The sequence below is a fragment of the Camelina sativa genome, chromosome 14, assembly GCF_030686135.1.
Source record: "Camelina sativa cultivar CO46 ecotype springtype chromosome 14, ASM3068613v1".
Classification (NCBI taxonomy): domain Eukaryota; kingdom Viridiplantae; phylum Streptophyta; class Magnoliopsida; order Brassicales; family Brassicaceae; genus Camelina; species Camelina sativa.
Window position 1 is genome coordinate 28,139,211 of NC_141893.1, and position 19,633 is coordinate 28,158,843.

At 41.3% G+C, this 19,633-nt stretch overlaps 2 protein-coding genes across 2 annotated transcripts; one reads left to right on the plus strand and one right to left on the minus strand.

The window, feature by feature from the left end:
- Window positions 1–2,782: 2,782 nt before the first annotated feature.
- On the minus strand, window positions 2,783–4,411 carry LOC104742387 (small ribosomal subunit protein RACK1y). The gene is made up of 2 exons (XM_010463390.3): window positions 3,394–4,411; window positions 2,783–3,035 (listed from the first exon to the last, which is right to left on the minus strand). Exons 1-2 carry the CDS (start codon window positions 4,270–4,272, stop codon window positions 2,934–2,936), a joined length of 981 nt encoding a protein of 326 aa, XP_010461692.1. The 5' UTR covers window positions 4,273–4,411; the 3' UTR covers window positions 2,783–2,933.
- A 1,135-nt stretch (window positions 4,412–5,546) lies between these two features.
- LOC104742388 (peroxisome biogenesis protein 3-2) lies at window positions 5,547–8,402 on the plus strand. The gene is made up of 7 exons (XM_010463391.3): window positions 5,547–6,000; window positions 6,176–6,337; window positions 6,437–6,627; window positions 6,721–6,851; window positions 7,276–7,403; window positions 7,504–7,701; window positions 7,948–8,402. Exons 1-7 carry the CDS (start codon window positions 5,987–5,989, stop codon window positions 8,198–8,200), a joined length of 1,077 nt encoding a protein of 358 aa, XP_010461693.2. The 5' UTR covers window positions 5,547–5,986; the 3' UTR covers window positions 8,201–8,402.
- The last annotated feature ends 11,231 nt before the right edge of the window (window positions 8,403–19,633 follow it).

Below are 19,633 nucleotides of genomic sequence, written 5' to 3' on the forward strand. Positions count from 1 at the left end.
TGAGTAAAAATGAGAGTCCAAAAGTCGAGAGCAAATAATGCCTAGAGCATGAGTCTATCGCCTAGAGGTGACCTTTCATAGTTCAGTCGGAGGAGTGCAGGTCGTGGAGACGGTTGCACCGGAGTCCTTGGCTGATGGTTGTTCGAGATTCGAGGACGAATCTAGTTTGGTGGGGGAGAATTGTAACATCCGCGAACCGAAATACCATTTTAGGGAGTGCATCGGTCGATGCAAGGTTGTTTTCTGTGGATGAGTTTAAGTGAAACGCTGCGTTTTGGGTTAGGGAAAAGCTCTTAAGTCGTGTTTTTGTCTCATTCGTCTGTTTTGGCCGCTTTTGGGAGAAAACGAAAGAGTGAAAGAGTTTTGTGGGTGTTCTTGGTGATTTCTGAATATTTGAGGCTGTTCCTGAAGAGATCTGTAGCGAGGATCGTTGTAGGAGCTTCCTAGGAGTGTTGTTTTGCTTGTTTGAGGTTCAGATTCTTCTTGGCAAAGGTAAGTGCAGGACCATGGCTTATCTAAGCTAGAGAACTCTTTAACCTGCTTGTTGTGTGATGTTAGACTTGTTAGATCGTTGCTTTGGACGTTAGGAAGCTTTCTTGTGGCTTGGGATCGAGTCTTGTGGTTGCAGGAACAAAGATCCGGCGAGAAGCTTCGGGGAAAACACGATGCGCGACATTGCATCGGTCGATGCATATCTTGCGTCGGTCGATGCAAGTGCGAGGATGGCGCGTAAAACTCTAGGGTTTTCATGTTATGTCGAGCATGCGACGGTCGATGCGGATTGGGTGTCGGTCGATGCAAGTTGCAACTTCTGTGTCAGTCGATGCATCCCTATGTGGTGTCGGTCGATGCAGAGTCCTGGTTTGTTATTTGTTGTTTGTTGATTGTTGTTTGATGGTTAGAGATGACTCTATTGCTTGTGTGTATAGCCCAGTAGATGGGAGGATTGCCTTACTGAGTGTTTATTAAATACTCATGCATTGCAATATGTGTTTGTGGTGCAGGTAAAGCCAAAGTGTGATCGTGGAATCAAGGCAATGAAGAGGAGGATGTTCTAGTGGTTCACTTGATTGTCTGGCTTTGCTAGGTTGCTAGAGTAGGGTCATTAGAAACATTGTTAGGTTGCTGGTTCTATGTTCTCTGTTATTTGGATATTGGTTATGTTGAATATTGGTTAATTATATTTATTTGATATTTATTGGTATTGTTTTCCGCTGTTGATTGTGATTGTGGTTAGGTGGCTAGTGGGTATGGGACCACTAGTTGTAGTTTATTTATTATGTTATATTTATTATTTATTACTTATTATTAAAAAAAAAGGGTCGGGTCGTTTCAACAGTTCATACTTTAGCACAATTTATGACGACTCCTCGTATAGATCATTGGGAAGCTGCTCTTCGGGTTGTCCGCTATCTAAAAGGTACTGTTGGTCAAGGAATTCTTCTCAGTTCTGCAAATGATTTTCAGGTTAATGGATGGTGTGATTCAGACTACTCGCGGTATCCTATTACTCGTTGCTATGTCACGGGTTATTTTGTTCAGCTCGGACAATCACCTGTCTAGTGGAAGACTAAGAAGCAAGACACTGTTAGTAAGTCCTCTGCGGAAGCTGAATATCGTGCTATGTCTCAGCTACGTGACGAACTACTATGGATAAAGAATGTTTTGTAGTCTTTAGGTGTTTCTCGTCCTCAGCCAATGCGGATTCACTGTGACAGCAAAGCTGCAATTTACATTAGTACAAACCCTGTCTTTCATGAGAGAACCAAATATATTGAGAATGATTGTCATGCCGTTCGTGATGAAATACTCAAAGGTACAATGTCTCCTTATCATGTCTCCTCCTCCGACCAACTCGCAGATATATTTACAAAACCGTTGGGTAGATTTGCTTATGAGAATTTCCGGAACAAGATGGTCATTCTTGACTTACATGCACCAGCTTGAGAGGAGGTAATGGAATATCAATCCCAAATCAATCATCATCATGTATATTAACTATAATTGATCCTCTTTGTAACTTTTTAGAAAAGTAGATATACGCTTCTAGCTATATATCTTTGTAATCGTCATTGTGAATAAGACATCAGAAACTTCTTTGATCTCGATTTGTTCAAACAAAGAAGTCTTTTTTTTTTTTTTCTCAGTTTACAAAGCCTAAAAAAAGGTTGTCTTATCATCTAATGACTAAAGAAATAATTTTGCTGCGCTTTTTGTTTTTTTGTTTTTTTTCTTCCAAACGTACTATTCTGTATGGCCATCAACCGCAAGTTTGACACCAAGTTCTGCTTACTTCGGTGTCACGTAACTGAGAATTCGTAATATACAACTTAGGGCTGTACATGTCGCCTACTCTTTAATCATCTTTAGTTTTGATATCAAAAAGTCCTCTCCTCCTCCGGAGTCGTTTTCCTTTGAGACTTTTGTTTGAGTAAACCCATCTTTAGTCTTGGTTCTTAAACAGAGAGTTTGAAGCATCGTTTTCTCTCAAGACTTTTGTTCGAGTAAGAGATGGAAAACCAAATATCATCTGTAATTTTAGTAAACACAGGAAGTGAAATAGATAGAACGGTTGGTTCAATGGTGTTGAGAGTTTTTTGGAACCTGAGAGTGTGTTGTAACTTGTAATTGATGTAAGAAACTCCTTGCTGTTTTCAAATTATTAAGAAGAAATACTCGGTTTACAGTCTTCATCAAACTAAAGTCAGCTTGAGAGAGTAACCTACTTCAAATCAGTTTCTATGCTATGCGGTGTACGCGTAAGTGAATTAAAAAAAACAAATATGAAACAGAACCTTGGATCAAATATCACGTTTGTGGATTCCGAAAATAGAAAGAACAACAAATAAATCCTCAAAACACTAACCCAGAAGAGAAGACTTTAGAGTCAGATGGAAACATTGGAGAGATTAAAGAAGAAACTTCATATCTCTCTAATAACGACCAATACCCCAAACCCTGATAATTCCATCAGTGTAGCCACTGAACAAAGTGTTTCCATCTGCACTCCAGTTCAAGCTCGTGCAGTAGATCACCTGCATTTTGCATTCCACATTAGAACATACACAATCTATCTCAGAACAGAGAGTAGCCAACAAGTAAAGTCTAGACTGAAACAGTTACTTCAAACCCATATGGATTCACTTCAGACATCACAATCTAAATGAATCAGTGAGCAAAGCTAATCTAAACCAGAGTAAACTATACTCTCTTGCCCACCGGAATGATAGTTCATCAATCAAATCAGAAACACACTCTTGAGAAACTAAACTACTCATGAGACCAATTGACAAAAACTCAACATTACTTTTGATTTACCAACAACAAAACTTAGAGCTAGATAATTCACAATGAGATGATCACTGTTACAAAAAACAGAAGCGATATTTATACCTTAGTCTTGTTTCCGATACCAACAGCACCATCAGACTTCTCAGCCTCAACCTTGAGATCAACCTTGAGATCCTCAACAACAATCTTGCTCTCAAGATCCCAAATCCGAATGCTATTCTCTGTTGCTGCACACAACCAGTACCTATTGGGACTGAAGCAAAGAGAATGAATAACAGAGCCAGCCTCAAGAGAATACAACTTCTTCCCTTCAGCCAAATCCCAAAGCAAGATCACACCATCTTTCCCACCACTGGCACATAGAGAACCATCAGGTGACACAGCCACGGTGTTAAGGTAACCAGAGTGACCAGCAAGAGTGTTCCTTAGCTTACAATTCTGGAGATTCCACACCTTCACAGTCTTATCCCACGAAGCAGATACAATGGTTGGCACAAGAGTGTTAGGGCTAAACCTCACACAGCTAACCCAATCACTGTGACCATCACCTTCAGTGATGGTATACTTGCACTCACCAAGTGTGTTCCAAAGCTTAATCGTACGATCACGAGAAGCAGACACGATCTGACGGTTATCAGTAGAGAAAGCTACAGAGAGAACATCTTTCGTGTGACCAACGAAACGACGGGTTGACTCACCGGTTGCGAGATCCCAGAGACGAAGCTCACCGTCCCAGCTCCCGGAGAGAGCGAATTGTCCATCGGAGGAGAGAACAACGTCTTGGACGAAGTGAGAGTGACCAGTCATCCTACGCTGAGCAACACCGTAAGACTTGTCTTCCTTTGTGAGTTTCCAGAGGATGATTGATTTGTCACGAGACGAAGTGACGATAACGTCGGAGTTGTCGATCGGCGTGGCGATGGCCGTGACCATATCGGTGTGGGCACACATTGTGCCTTTCAACACGAGTCCTTCAGCCATGGTTTAGGGTTTGAGAAGGTGACTTTAGGGTTCTTTGATTCTTCTTCCGAGAGAGAGAGAGAGAGAGGCGACGGCAAAATGGAGGTAACAAGAAACGATATCATTTTATACCTCTGCACAAAAAATAAAATTAGGGTTTCTGATCGGATTTTTTCGAGTCTTCTTATTTGGGCCAACCTTTACAAGGCCCAATTAGTGTAAACGGGCTATAAAATAAAAGTAGGTTTTTCTTCTTCTCAGTATGAATGTATGATGATGATGATGGTCTTTTTTTTTTAGACAACATATTTAGATTTGTCATTCTTTATAATATGATGTGTGTTTTGTTTTGTCTGTGAATGGAGCAGTAAGAGAGTTTTGTAGAGCTAATTGCTGTCTTAATCATTTCAACTTAAATTATAATATGTTTTGTTACAATGGAATGGCTAATGGAGTAACATTATTGGTTTGGCTCTTAGTCCGTGAGTGTATTAAGGATTCATCATCTCACACCTATCAAATAATTACGAATTGTAACACTCAAAATTAATTATGTTTATTTTGGTTGTGAATGGTTGTCCACTACTCTCTGGATCAGACTAAAGTCTAACAAGTCTGCTATACACAACTTCTACTATAAAACTCCATACTAATTTGCAGTTGAAAAAGAAACTGCATACCGTGTGGATTGTATTATTGGTCCGATTATTTTTGTTTACTCCTTAAACCTCCGTATCAAGAGTGAAAATTGGGTAAAAACATGCTCTAAACTAGTTGAATCCCAATACTTTCATCTCATTGGTTAAAGTTGTGTTTCTTTTGTACTTTAAAAAATGTGTATATATATGATCATTGATAAATTTTAAAATTTATAATAAAAAATCATATTTCCAAAAAACAAAAACTAGAGTCCGAGAATACTCTCTTCTCTTCAATCATTGAAGCTTTTCAATCAAATTTATTTAGCATTACACATATCTTTATTTAAACTTAATAATATATTTTGATTTATAATTTTTAAAACATCTTCTTATTATTAATTATGATTAAAATATTATTTAAATTTTTTTTTTTTTTTAATTTCTATACATCATTCCATATTATAGTCCAATTTTTACTGTTCATAATAATATTGTGTTATGCAAATTGCAAACTATTCTATGGTGAAGTGTATAGAGCAACTATTCAAAGCCTTTAAATAGCATTATATTAGAAATTATATTCCGAAACAAAACTTTTAAAAGTCCTACCCCAATCTTGATATATAATTCTACGGTAAGCCTAAAAAAAACCTTGTTACAAGTCGTTTTGATTAAATAGAATCAAAGTCGGTCGACAAGCTTCTGATGAAATAGAATCAAAGTCGGTCGGTACAATTAAAGTAAACAAACCGAGTTTGGGCTATTTCAAGCTTCTTGTTGTAGTAAAAAGAACACAACTTCGACTGTCCTGTCCCGTGGGGATACAAACTTTTTTTACATGTTCGAGTTTTGAAGAAGAAGAAGAATCTCGTTTGGGGAATAAGATGAAGTGATTGATTAGATTGAAACCCTCCTTCTTTTTTTTAATCATGTTTTATCCATTGAATCAATCACCTCTCTGACTTAAAATTATCTCTCTCGCCCTGCAAAGTTTTCTTCTTTACAAGCCGAGCGAAAGACCCGAATTCATCTTTCTGCGTGTTTTCTCAGCTATGTATCTCTCGGATTGACTTCAGTAAGCTTCACCAGCAGCCATGGATTTCGTCAGGTTCTTGTTCTCTTCATCTTTCTTTATAAACTGTTTTCGTGAAAATTCGTAATTTAGTTTCTTGCGTTCACTCTCTCTCTAGCCCACTAATTCCAATTCCTTAGGAAAGGGTTTTTGGTGAATAAATTTAGGGTTTTTGTAATTGATTCGATACCTTGTGATAAAAAAAAATTAGGGGTTTTTGGAGGAAGCATAGAAGGAAGGTTTTGGTGACGGCTGGTTGTTTAGGAAGTGGTTATTTGCTCTACAAACTATACAATTCCCATACTCGTAAGCTTGCTGATTTGGAACGAGAACTTGCTCACCAGCGTGAAAATGACGAATTCATCAAAAACCAGTTAAGCCTTGTCTTTTGAGCTGATAAAAAAAAAACTCAGCCTTCCGAATTCTGTTCTTATGGATTCTCTTACTGATCTTTCTATGCTTTTTCATTTAGAATGAAGGCACATTTCGAGAATATTCAGTTGATTGTGGATTCGACCACACTGCCTCACGCGATGCAGTATTTGAGTATTCGTATAAGCGAGGATATCGATGTCTCTGATGTTATGGAGAGACTGGACAAAGGGAAAGGAATGTTGAGTTCTTCCGAGAAGCTTCAGCTTTGGGACGAGCTAAAGATTTTGAGTATGCACTGCACTCACCTACTATACTTACTCTTATCAAAAAAATTTCTGTTTCTTACCTGTATTTAATGTTATGTGTTTGTTATTTTGCCAGGTTTTACGAGGATGGTTTTGTCTCTGTGGTCTGTGATATTGCTTAGCTTATACATTAGGGTTCAAGTCAACATTTTAGGCAGACATTTATATGTTGACACCGCACGAGCTCTGGGCAGCTCTCATTTACTTGTAAGTTAATATCCTTTCTCTGGATTGAGGAAATTACTGTTTATTAATCGATATTGCACACGGTTCTTTCCTGCTCCCATGAGTCAGTGTGCTTGGCTCTCATAACCTCTCTTTATATGATCATAGTGCCGAGAGGCCCTTACCTTTGAGTTCCTTTGGGAGAACAAGTATTGTCTCATCTTTTATGTGATTTTAGTATGCTTGTTACTTCTCTCGTCACCAAGAAGCTATTTCTAGGGAAAACACATTGGTTCATTTTTTGACAACTTGTATAATCACGTCTCTAGTAGTAGCTCTGTCTATCTTTGTTTCCCTTCTAAAGAACTGAAGTGTTATACTCTGTTTAGTCTTTGACATAGTCCTGTGATCTGTTTGCCGTGTGAGCTTTTAACCGTTTTTTCCCATTCCTCTTTGTTTTGTGCAGGAAGAGTTAGATCTCATTGATAGAAATGATGAACAGAAGTATTTGTCAAGTGCTGATTTTCTTGTCACCAATGCAATGTCAGGTTTGATTTCAGATATGCAGGATGCAGTCAGGGAAGTTCTTAAAGGGTACGTTCCAAATGCGTTTGTAGATCGTTCATAAGTTGACAATAATTGTGAGAACTTAATATAATATGTTTGTGTGTGTGCGTTTTTTTTTTAATTGCAGAAAGCAGTTAAAAGATGTAATTACCACAACAGTTCTTCAAGAAACTGTGATGCGGGTTATGGATGTGTTTATGAGCACTGGAAGTCCACATCACTGGGTTGATTATTTAATGATGCCTCAAGACATAAGTGGCTCTTCGGATGAAGCTATGTCCAAGTTTCAACAACTCATGGTTGAGACCCGAGAAGTACTCATCAGGTAAGATAAACACACAGTGTTCCTCTTTATTACACTTGTCGATGGGTGTGGAATAAACAGGGCCCAAATAACTCAATTTTCTCCCATGAACGATTTGTGTCAATGGATTAGTTCGATCCAAAACTTGAGATAATGGTACAAAATGTCACGGGTTCAAATCCTGTCATCCCTACCTATTACTGCTCTTCTGAGAAATTTGCAGTAAAAAGAAAAATTGAGTCTCATTTGGTGTCTTTCTTGTTGCAGCACTGAATTCACAGATATAGTGGAAATTTCGCTCAAGTGTTTCACGGACGCGTTGGTAGAGGAAATGGAAACACAGACTGTAGCAGGCGGTTTGGTTACAGGGAAACCATTGGCAAAGGTCTTACCACAGATTGAGAAGACGATGCATGTGATTACAGCTGAACCAAGCAAGAACCGGTTCTTACAACTCATCAAAGATATGCCTGAAGTTAAACTCTTTTTTACTCTTTTATACGCTAATATGCCGCAATAGCAACTTTTGTTTGTTCTCTTAGCATTCCCCAAAGGGTCTTGTTAGCTTGAAAAGAAATGCAGGAATTTTTGTGTTTTGTTGAGTTTGTAGAATCAAAGTTGACTTCGTTGCTTTGTTTTGATTAGAAAGAAAACATTTTTTTAACTGGACACTGATTGTACCGGGGATTTCACAATACTAAATAAATAAAGATTTTAGGGGATAAGAGCGGAGCAGGTCTTTTTATTAACGAGAAATAAGTTCGGTACTAACAAAGAGTCGAGCTGTATTCGTCAATTTACAAGCAAGCTGACGACCAGAGTAAGACAAGCTCAAAGTAAAGAGCGAATTACAAAAAAGATAATAAACTTAGGTTTCGAGGAAGAATATTGTTCTCTAGGTAACGTTTGGAGGTTCAGATCCCCTTTCCAATAAATGTCTCGAGCTATTAATAAGCGAATATAGAGTGAGGGTTCTCTAGGTCTTCATCGCGAATTTCCGAGATTGCCCTCTGAGATCGGCCCATTTAGCTTACTGGGCCAACTTGCTTGCTGACGGACCGAAATGCAAACTTGTTGTGCTTAGCAGATCTCTTTGGGTCGAGTTGGCATATGGGGGCGCAGCCCATATCCAACAATAGTCCTCCCTTAGTCCGGCGAGCAGAGGTATTTCTGTGATCGGCGGGCGTGCTTGAGTCTTCACATATGCCTGCTCAGCCTTAGGCGTTCCGAATTGCCTCAATGAGATCCAATTTCATGTCGATGTTTAAAATAATAGTTTTTGTAAAGCACGGAGCTCGTCCGAATTTGTATGTGATGAGTATGTTGTCGTGGATCGTAGAGCTTGCTTGAATGTTATTTTCTCTGAGCACGTATTCGCGGAACTCGGAGCATGGAGCTCAGAGCATGGAGTGTGGAGCGTGGAGCTTGTCTGGCTATTATGAAACTTGAGCTCGTCTTTGCAGAGAGTGGGGTTCGTCTAGATATTCTGTCGTTGGTCGCCGATGAGCTTGTCGACACCAGACTGGTCGGCGGTTGTCATGGTTTGTGTTTAAACATGTTTGGTCGACATCATCGAATGAGATCGAGTGATGCAGGAAGAGAGGTCGGCGTGATTGATTATCTCGCACGATGGTTGATATTGCGGGTGAGAGGGGAGATCAGCGAACAGAGATTGGCATTTGTGCGTTAGACGAAGATGGCTGGATCGACACTGAGTGAGAGAGGAGGTCGGCGATAGTAAGGCTTAGGTCGGCCGTGTCAACTCATCTTGTGCGATGATTGATCGGCGTCATCGAGCGGGGTTGAGAGATGAGAGTGAGGTTGAGGTCGGCGATGTCAACTCCTCTCGCAAGTTGGTTGATCGGTGTCATCGAGCGGTGTCGAAAGATGTCAAAGAGAGGGCGGTTGGTCAGCATGATGTCGATAGGAGACGGTTGGTCAGCATGATGTAAGATGGAGATGGAGAGATCGGCACCATGGGTGAAGGAGGAGATCGGCGAGGTGGCCTGTTAAAGATCCATGTGCGATCGAGAGGGGAGATCAGCAAGTGGAGGTTGGCCTTGCGATCGATAAGAGAGATCGGCAGATGGAGGTAGGAATTGCGATCAATAAGAGATCAGCGGATGGAGGCCGGCGATATGAGAGTGGTGTTCATGTTGTGCGCTTGCGATTCACGTCCTTTCATAGGAGCACAGATCGGCACCAAGCGGGAGAAGGTTGTGAGGTCGGCGCCAAGCTGGAGGTCGGCGCCGGGTAGAAGAGCGGAGGTAGGCACAAAGCTTGAGAGCGGCGCCGAGCTAGAGGTAGGCGCCGAACTTGAGTTAGGTGCCAAGCTTGAGGTAGGCGCCAAACTTGAGGTAGACGCCAAGCTGGAGGTAGGCGCCAAGCTGGAGGTAGGCACTAAGCTGGAGGTAGGCACCAAGCTTGAGGTATACGAGCACGAGAGCATCGAGTGTGAGGTAGGCGAGCGCGAGAGCTTCAAGCGTGAGGTTGATGAGCGTCGAGCAAGAGATCGTCGAGCGTGAGGTCAATGAGCGTCAAGCAAGAGAGCGTCGAGCGTGAGAGCGGAGAGGGCGTCGAGAAAGAGAGCGTCGAGCAAAAGAGCGTCAATCAAGAGAGCTTCGTCGAGCACGAAAGCGTCGTCGAGCGCGAAAACGTTTATCGTGAGGGCATTTCGAGAGTGAGCTTAAGGACGTCGTCGAGCGCGAGGGTGTTGAACGTGAGGGGGTTGAACGTGAGAGCAATGTTGTGAGGGAGCGAACAAATGTTCGATATGCAACTTGGGTTTGTGTTTTACCAGAGTAAAGTGGTAGGCGAGACGGACTCGCCGTACCTTTTGTGATAAACCGTCCTGCGGACCCCACTAGCCTCACTGCTAGCCGCCCCAACGGATCCCAAGCTGGCCCTACAGGGCATCGATAATAATCCCTCACTGGACAAATGGAACTATTAATCCAAATCCACAGTAGGTTATTGGTGCGCCATGCGTTCCTCGAACCCTGGTCCCCACCCTTTAACAACCTTCCCACAGGACAAGCTGTCACCAATTGAGCAACAAAACTGAAACGATCTGACCCGTTTTTTTTTTAATTAATAAATAATAAATAATAATTATAAATAACTACAGCTAGTGGTCTCATACCCATTAGCCACCTAACCACAAACACAACCAACATCGAAAATAACAGATACCAATATCCAATAAAATAATTCAATAAATAATAACCAATAACCAACATTAATTCCAAATCATAACCTAATGATCCAAATAGCATAAACCAGAGAATCAGCAATCCTAAACAACATTCTAGGACTCAACTCTAGCCACCTAACAGAAGCCAGACAACCAAGCAAACCACTAGAACATCCTCCTCTTCATTGCCTTGATTCCACGATCACACTTTGCCTTTATTTGCACCACAAACACAAATTGCAATGCATGAATATTTTATAAACACTCAATAAGGCCATCCTCCCATCTACTGGGCTATACACACAAGAAATAGAGATACTCTAACCATCAAAAAACAATCAACAAACAAACCAGGCTCTGCATCGATCGACACAAAGATTGCATCGACCGACACCATCAGGGACCAACATCGACCAACACAAAGTATGCATCGGTCGACACCAGGTTCACTTGCATCGACCGATGCTTCCACTTGCATCGATCGACACATGCTCGACATCACGTGGAAACCCTAATCGCATCGACCGACGCCTCCACATGGCATCGACCGATGCTCCTAGGTCATTTCGCGCCGTCCTTGCACTAGCATCGAGCGACGCACATAGTGCATCGACCGATGCTCATGCCGAGCATTGTTTTCCCCGAAGCTTCTCGCCGGATCTTCCTGCAACCACAAGAATCGATCCCAAGCCACAAGAAAGCTTCCTAACGCCTCACATAACATACTTGCAAGCCTAACAACACAGAAACAAACAGATCAGGGTAATCTCCAGCTTAGATAAGCCATGGTCATGCACTTACCTTTGCCAAGAAGTTTTGAAACCTCAAACAATCAAGAACATGCTCCTAGGAAGCTCCTACAACAATCTCAGCTACAGATCTCTACAGGAAACGCCTCCAAACACCAGGAATCACCAAGAACACTCAAGAACACTTTTTCTCCCTTTTTTTCTCTCAAAAACGGCCAAAGTCGTCTAATGAGACAAAAGGAACGAATTAAGGGTTTTCCTTTCCCTGTTGCCCAAAACGCAGCGTTTAACTTAAGTCAAAACGCAGGAAAAAGAGTCAGCATCGACCGATGCTCCTCCATCATCGATCGATGCACATCCCAAACCGGGATTCTGGTTCGCGGATGTTACATTTCTCCTCCACCAATTTGGATTCGTCCTCGAATCTCGAACAACACTCAGCCAAGGACTCCCGTGCTACCGTCTCCACGGCCCACACTCCTCCGACCGATATACGAAAGGTGACCTCTAGGCGATGGACTCACGCTCCAAACATTATTTTCTCTCGACTTTTGGTTTTTCCTTTACTCATAGGCCTAAACCTTGAGTTTTTATTGGCTCGTCATCAGACCGAAGCCTGCATGCCATAATATTGGCTCCTCATCGGGCCTAAGCCCGCATGCCATAATGTATATAAGGGAGTCTAATACTCGTCTCTCGGGTTGCCACCCTACAGCGCGCCCCCGGATCGTCATCCGAAGTCGATATACCAGCCATATTCCTGAAACACATAATTTTGTGGTTTGGTGATGGTGTATGGAATGATGACTTATGAATGAATGGATGGCAGGGTGTTTCAATTCCCCTTATGCAGTTGTAGTATAAGAGGTGTCAATCCAATCTGAGTGTTTGTGAACAATCAAGATGTGCATATGAGTCTAAGTCAAGCCAGAGGTAAAGGTTGTTTGTCACTAACAATCCTATGATGAAATGGAAAGTGCAGAAAGTAAAACTACAAGAACTAGGAGCTAAATGCAAATGGAACAGAATGATTATGACAAACAGAAATAGAAACTATGCAAATGCAAGTATTGAACTAATGCAAGGTAAGTAATGAACAGGATACTAAATGAATGCAACAGAAATGCAACTAGAGTGAAACAGGACAAACACAAATCATAAACACAAGTTCTGGGTTGGAACTCGAGCAAGCACTCGATCGAGTGCTGATCGAGTGCAGGGTCGAGCTGGACAAATACACAAAACAAAACAACACAAGAAAAACAGAGCAATACCAAAAGCAAATCAAACAACAATCAAACAACAGGATTTAAGCTAAGAAATCAATAAACAAGGAAGGTCTTGAGGAGGGATTCATGGGCTGGACTATGATTGAGGTCATCTAACTTGGTCAACAAATCTCAAACAACTTGAGCTAATCTCTAGACATATATTTCTAAGACATGTTTAGTCCACTCTCATGGCAAGAAACAGTCAAACTCATGCATTTCTAGACTTGTTCTCACAAAGTAAAGAATGTACACAAGCAGGCATTAAGCAATATGTCAAAAATCAAACAAGACTTCTAATCTCTTAGCAAGCCTAATGATAGTCTCCAGATCTAGCCTTATCTATGCTCCTTAGACATTGGTGTGATGCTAAGAGGCTTGAAATCAGATCCTAACCTCTCAGATATAGGATCAGCATTAAGAACATCTAGCCCAGAAGAGATCTACAACAATCAAGCTTGACCAAATCAAACAAACCTCAAACACAACCCATCCTAACCCATCCTCAAGATCCTAAGCAACTACTCACAAGCATACATGATGAACAATAAAGTCATAAACCCAGAAAATACTGAAACTTGCATCATTAGAAAGATAAATCAAAGATCTACAACATTGAAGAAAGAACCAAACTCAAATTCTCAATATTAAAAAAGTTATGAAACCAACAATATTGAAGAATTTAGTCATTTTATCCTCTTAAAAGAAGTACAAGATCTAAGAAATAAAAGTGCAAAAGGAATAATTCTAAAAAAGGTAAAAACTAGGTTTTTGACTCTCTAAAAAGTTGGACTCTTTTGTGGCTGCAGGTACAAGCCCTTATATAGAAAAAGTAGTGGAAGCCCTAAAAACGTTAAAAGACAAAATAGCCAGGCGGCTCGACCAACTCGACCTGGTGCTCGGTCGAGTGACCGGTCGAGTTGGCTCCTCTTGTGCTCCTCCCACTCGGTCGAGTCCCTCTCATCACACGGTCGAGTGTCTGGTCGAGTGGGCAGTCGAGTTGGACTTCGGATCTTGGTTCTTCAGCCTTAGCTCTCTTGCTTTCTCCTTATGATTGTTTCACTTCTCCTCAGCATTGCTTCCATGCTCCTTAGGCTCCAAAATCACCTGTTTATGCATGAAAAGATGCAAATGCAATGCAACTAAACTCTAATGCAAGAACAGTCCTAAAGCTATGCAATAATGGTCAAAATAGATAACAAAAGATGCAAAAGATGTGAATATATTAAGGGAAAACAGGGTAAAATATATGAACATCAACATTTGATCTTTCTAGTGGAATGGGAGGATCTTACTTATTTGATATGGTTTTCTTTTCTTCTTATTCTTAAGACATAAAGCATTTTGTTATACTCTTCTTTTTCTTTCTTTATTTTCTTTGACTGAAACCATCTTTAAACAATATCATACTTCCCATTCTTTCACTAGACTTTGATTTTACTTAAAAACATTCCCCTCCTAAAGACTCTAACCTTTTCTTTCTCTTTTCCTCTTTTCTTTTCTTTCTTTTTCAAACAACCAAATCCCAAACCCAACAATGAAATCACCTAGTCCTATCTAGTTTGGAAAATGCAAACTAGAACTACACAAGGCATTATTCTTGTCAGTTCAAACCTAACACTTTCTACCAAGCTCAATCCCAAAAAGGCCTCACACACTCAAGAATAAACATGGCTTGAAAGAAGGGTTGGTTAAGGGTATTGGAAACTGATTTTAATGATTCAATCAGCTACTTGGATCAACAAGAGTGGTAAAGAGGAGAAAGATGATCCAAATATGTATATGATATCCATGAGTTTAAAGCAATGCACACATTGATATTTAACAGTCAATATTAAGTTCTTATAAGTAGGAAATGGTGTCAAATCACAACATGCTTCAATTTAGACCAAATGCAATGCAGGAATTCAAGGCGTGGTTCAATCTTATGCTTCTAACCACTCAACTAGCATCAAAGTACTATTAACTTGGGCATTGATCCTAGTCTAGTGAATTAAACAAGCTAACAAGGCAAAACTCATCATAGATCCCTAATGCAAATATTATACAATCCTACATGAAACATGCTAAACAAGATGCTATTATGCAATGCAAACTACATGAACACTCTTTTTTTTATAAAGATTTTTGCAAAAATTTTCAAATTTTTAGGGTTTTTCTATGCCTTAGATGCTATGCAAGTATTAACATGATGATGCTAAAAATTTGAAATAAGAAAACAAAACACAACATCAAATGCTATCTCAAACCCTCCCCCAAACTTAAATCACACAGTCCTCTCTGTGAAAGAAATTTGTAAGAGGATTCAAAATCAAAAACAAAACACAACATCAAATGCTATGGTATTTACAAGGGAAGGTGATAGTGGTACATCAAGGATTGGAGAAGAAACTGTCCACATCCTCTTGCATGTTGTCAAAAGTTTAGATGGGGTCTTGTTGATGACTTGGAGGTGGAGATTGGGGCAGCTCGACGATGGGAATCGACCGGGACTCGGTCGAGTATGTGCTCGAGTGGGGGGGTCGAGCTGGACCACGAGTGTCAAAATTCTGACCTTGCGGCTGGTAGAACTGCTGGTAGAGTGCTGGATCCATGAAGTATTGGGGTGGGATGGGAGGGTAACCTGGATATCCTGGATAAGCAGCTGGAGGTGGGAAGCCATAAGGTGATCTGGGCTGGAACTCGGCCGAGTGCATCTGGGGTGCTCGGTCGAGTGGGTGCTCGAGTGACCCGGTCGAGTGCCTCGAAATTGTTGTTCTCGGATACTTGAACTCCTCTTCCTCTGATTTGGCTCGTACATTGAAGCTCTAGCTGGTTCCACAGGGTTTGCAACTCTTGAGAGTGCTCTAGTTGAGCTACTCCTCCTCAAAGGGCTTGAATGGCTTGGAGATGAGTTTGCACTCTTCAGCTCAGCAGTCTCTTTCTTTAGGCCCTTGATGGACTTAGCCATATTGGTCACCTTCTTCTTAAGCTTATCAAACCTCTTCCCATGCCACTTGCTCCACTTTTGTAGGAGAGTCAACCTCTTGCTAGTCTCTTTCACTCCTCTACTATCCCTTGGGTTGGGCTCATAATCTTCAAAGTAAAATTGCTCCTCCTCATCAGCCATTTGCACATCTACAGCTTCATCAACTCTAGGTTGAACTATCCCATCAAACAAGAAATCATCAGCTGGCCAAAAGTCAATGTTTGCTCCTTCTTGAATGGTGGTGAGCTCTTGGTTAGGTAAGATCAACTTTTTTTTCCTAACTGTTGGAAGCTCAAAGTTGAAGATGTGATTTCCTTGATGCATTTCCTTGGCCAATATGAGAGTGGAGGTGAGGTAGCTTGAGTCAATCCATCTTGGCAAAACCTTCTCTCCTCTAAGTGGGACCTTGGCAGCTTGTAGTATTGGAGTGATGATGCCTCCAATGGCTAAGGCTCCTCTTGACCCGTTGTTTTGTAGCTTGCCTACCCAACTTCTCAAATATATCATGTGGTCAATGAGCACCATTGCAAGGTCAGTCTCCACAGTGGTCCCAAGAATGATGGTTCCATTTCTTGCCTCAAGGATGATTCCATTGAGAGCCATGTCAATTACCTTGAGCTCACCCTCATTGAGATTTCCAGTCTCCTTCCTAGCAAATAATGTATTTGCTAAGGCCTTGTGGAAGTACCTTAGGACTGGGCTTATTATCTTTGAACTCCTGGTCTTGGAGGATGAATAGGTGATGTTGTCTCCAACGGTTTCCCAAATGGCATAGAGCTCCTCTCTTGGTATCATCAAGCTCCTATTACTACCAACTTCAAAACCAAACACATTTGCTATCTTCTTCAAAGAAAGCTCATAGTTCTTCCCCTTGATTGTGAAAGCAATATGACCAGCTCCAAACTCATCATCCTTCCTTGCATATGTGTGCAGCTTGACTGTGGCTAGAAACTCACAACTTTCTTCTTTATACCCCTCCATGCAAAGCCCCATGAACTTGGTTAGGTTGCTCTTCTCAAAAAGGTACTCCACATCTTTATCAATGGCTAGCTTCTCCATGGTTTCCTTGTGTGGATACCTAGTTCCCAGGAATTCCATTCTCAAGAAGGCTTCATAAAGTTGCCTCTTTGTCAATCCACAAGATTCTGCTTCTCCATCATCCTCTCCCTCTTCTTCTTCACCTTCTTCTTCACTCTCACTCTCAACCTCCTCGTGTTCAATCTCAACTGCTGGCCTCTTCCCTTTGGCCTTGTTTCTCCTCATGAAATCACTAAGAGTTGGCTCCCTTTCTTCTCCACTTTCAGTTCTCTCAGGATCTTCCTCAACTGACTGATTTCTTGAACACGGCATTTGACTCGATCGACCACTCGGACAACCACTCGATCGAGTGCATGCTCGAGTGGGGCGTCTAGTGGTTCTTCCAGCTTCTCCTCTTGATTGTAGGCGATCATCAAAACATTCCATGGAGCTTGCAGCCGCTTGTTGAGACTTCCTTGTAATCCTTGAAGACATTTTCGAATAGAACTGAAGGGAATAGACTAAAAGCTTAAGTTTAATAGGTTAGTGACCCAAAAACTTAAAAGAGCTAAGCTTGAGCAAAAGATGAACTTTGAGAGAGATTTTAAAACTTGATTTTAGTTGTTTTGAGCAAATGAGAGAGTGTGAGAGACATAGGATCGTGTAAGGCTTTATTTAAAGAAGCTAAGGGGGCAAGGAGACAAGGGTGGAGCGTCCATACCATTCAAATTTGAAATGAGAATCTTTGACCTGCTTTTTGCTGCCACTCGACCCCACACTCGACCAGCACGTGGTCGAGCTCCTTGACCAAAGTTTGAAATTTCAAAAATTTTCTTCTTGTTCTTCCCTCCACTCGATCATTCTAGAGAAATGAGAATCGAGTGGGCCTTAGTTCTTTGCCAACTCGGTCGAGTACCTCTCATGGGCTGGTCGAGTGGGCTTGCGAATCTCCTTCCCCAAATCTCTCCATACCCATCTACACTTTCATTGAAAGGCCTGCCCAACACAAACATAAAACAAAACACATTAAAACTACTAAGAAAATAAAGCATATTTACAAAGGATACCTTAGGGACTTCCTCCCTAGTGAGCTTGTTTAGAGTCACTAAGCTTGACTTTGGCTGCCTTCTTAGGCTTTGTATAGATACCAAGGAGGTGATGAAATCCTCCCTGGCACGTCTTGATCATTATGAGTCTAATCCTTGATCACCTCACCCTTAACACACAAACCATATTTCTTCTTCATTTTGAGCCTTGGTCTTGCTTTCCTCAAAGACCTCTTGTTTAGCTTGACTTGGAGATCCTTAACCATACCAGTCAACTCTTGAACTGACCTCTTAAGCTTTTCCACAGAATCTTCTTGAAGAGAAAGATTGTCCTTTGGAGCTGCCACTTCACTTAAACCTTCATGACCACCCTTGTCCTTGATAGTAAAAGGTTGATCATTAATGGTAGGAAGGTTGGTTGGGTTATAGATGTTAAACTTCATAGCTATACCCTCAGAAATGTTCAAGGTCACAAGATCTTCCTTAACATCAATAACAGCTCCAACTGTGGCTAAGAATGGCCTCCCAAGGATGATAGGATCTTCAAGTTCCTTGTCTATCTCCAATACCACAAAATCTGTATGAACCCTTGCTCTTCCTATCTTGAATGGAATATTCTCCAACTTGCCAACCACATCTCTGTTTGAACCATCAGCTAGGCATATATGAAGGTTGGTGGACTTGAAGTCAGCGTGCCCAAGCTTTTGTGCTATAGAATAGGACATCACACTGATAGATGTTCCCAAGTCACATAAGCACTGGTTGTAGTGAAGATAGCTAAGTGTGCAAGGCAGATAGAATGGACCTGGATCCTTAAGCTTAATTGGGATGATTACTCCTCCAAGGTCTTCAAGATCCTTCTCATCTTGAGCTTGAGCCTTCTTCTTTGATAAATCAAGCAAAAAATCCTTATAGAGAGGATATGGATCATACTGTTCCAAGGCAGGTCCTCTCTCTTCTTCTTGGTAAGCAATGATGATCTCTTGTATGGCCATCACTTCTTCTTGTTTCTCAATCACAACCTCTTCCTTCAAAGTCTTCTCTTCCTTTTGTTGCAAAGCCAACATTTGTTTCTTCTCAATGATTTCCCTTAATTCCTTAAGCTTATGTGCCTTGAAATGTCCTAGGAATGGTAGAGGCGGTTTGTAAGCAGGAGGGATGTACTTAGCAGGCTTGACAGCTTCTGACTCTTCAGCTCGATCGGTCGAGTGCATGCTCGAGCACCTGGTCGAGTGCAATACCGGAGTCAGTCTGCTTGCACAAACTTCACTCTGAGCTTCAAGAAATGACCAATCCTCCCCAACTTAAACTTCACTGTCCTCAATGACTTCCTCTTCAAAGATATGAATGACTTTGGCAGTAAACTTTCTTGGGTTTTGAACTGCTTTTCCAGGGAGTAGGGTGGGTTTTGGAGCTGAAGTAGATGCTATAGTGCTCTCCATATACTTCACTCTTGAGTTCAGACCTTCAAACTTCATGTTGAGATCATTATATTGTGATGTTAACCTTTGATTCAGCTCAGCAAACTGTTTGGCTTCCTCAATCTTCCCATTGGTTTGCCCAATCAACAGCGGTTGTATCATTGCTCTTAGGTCTTGTTCTTGGCCTTGGTTAGTCTGAAACCCTGGTGGGGGACACAATTGGGGCTGGAACACTTGTTGCTGCTGCTTGGGTGCATAGTTGTGCTGTTGTTGAGGCTGAGGAGGTGGATA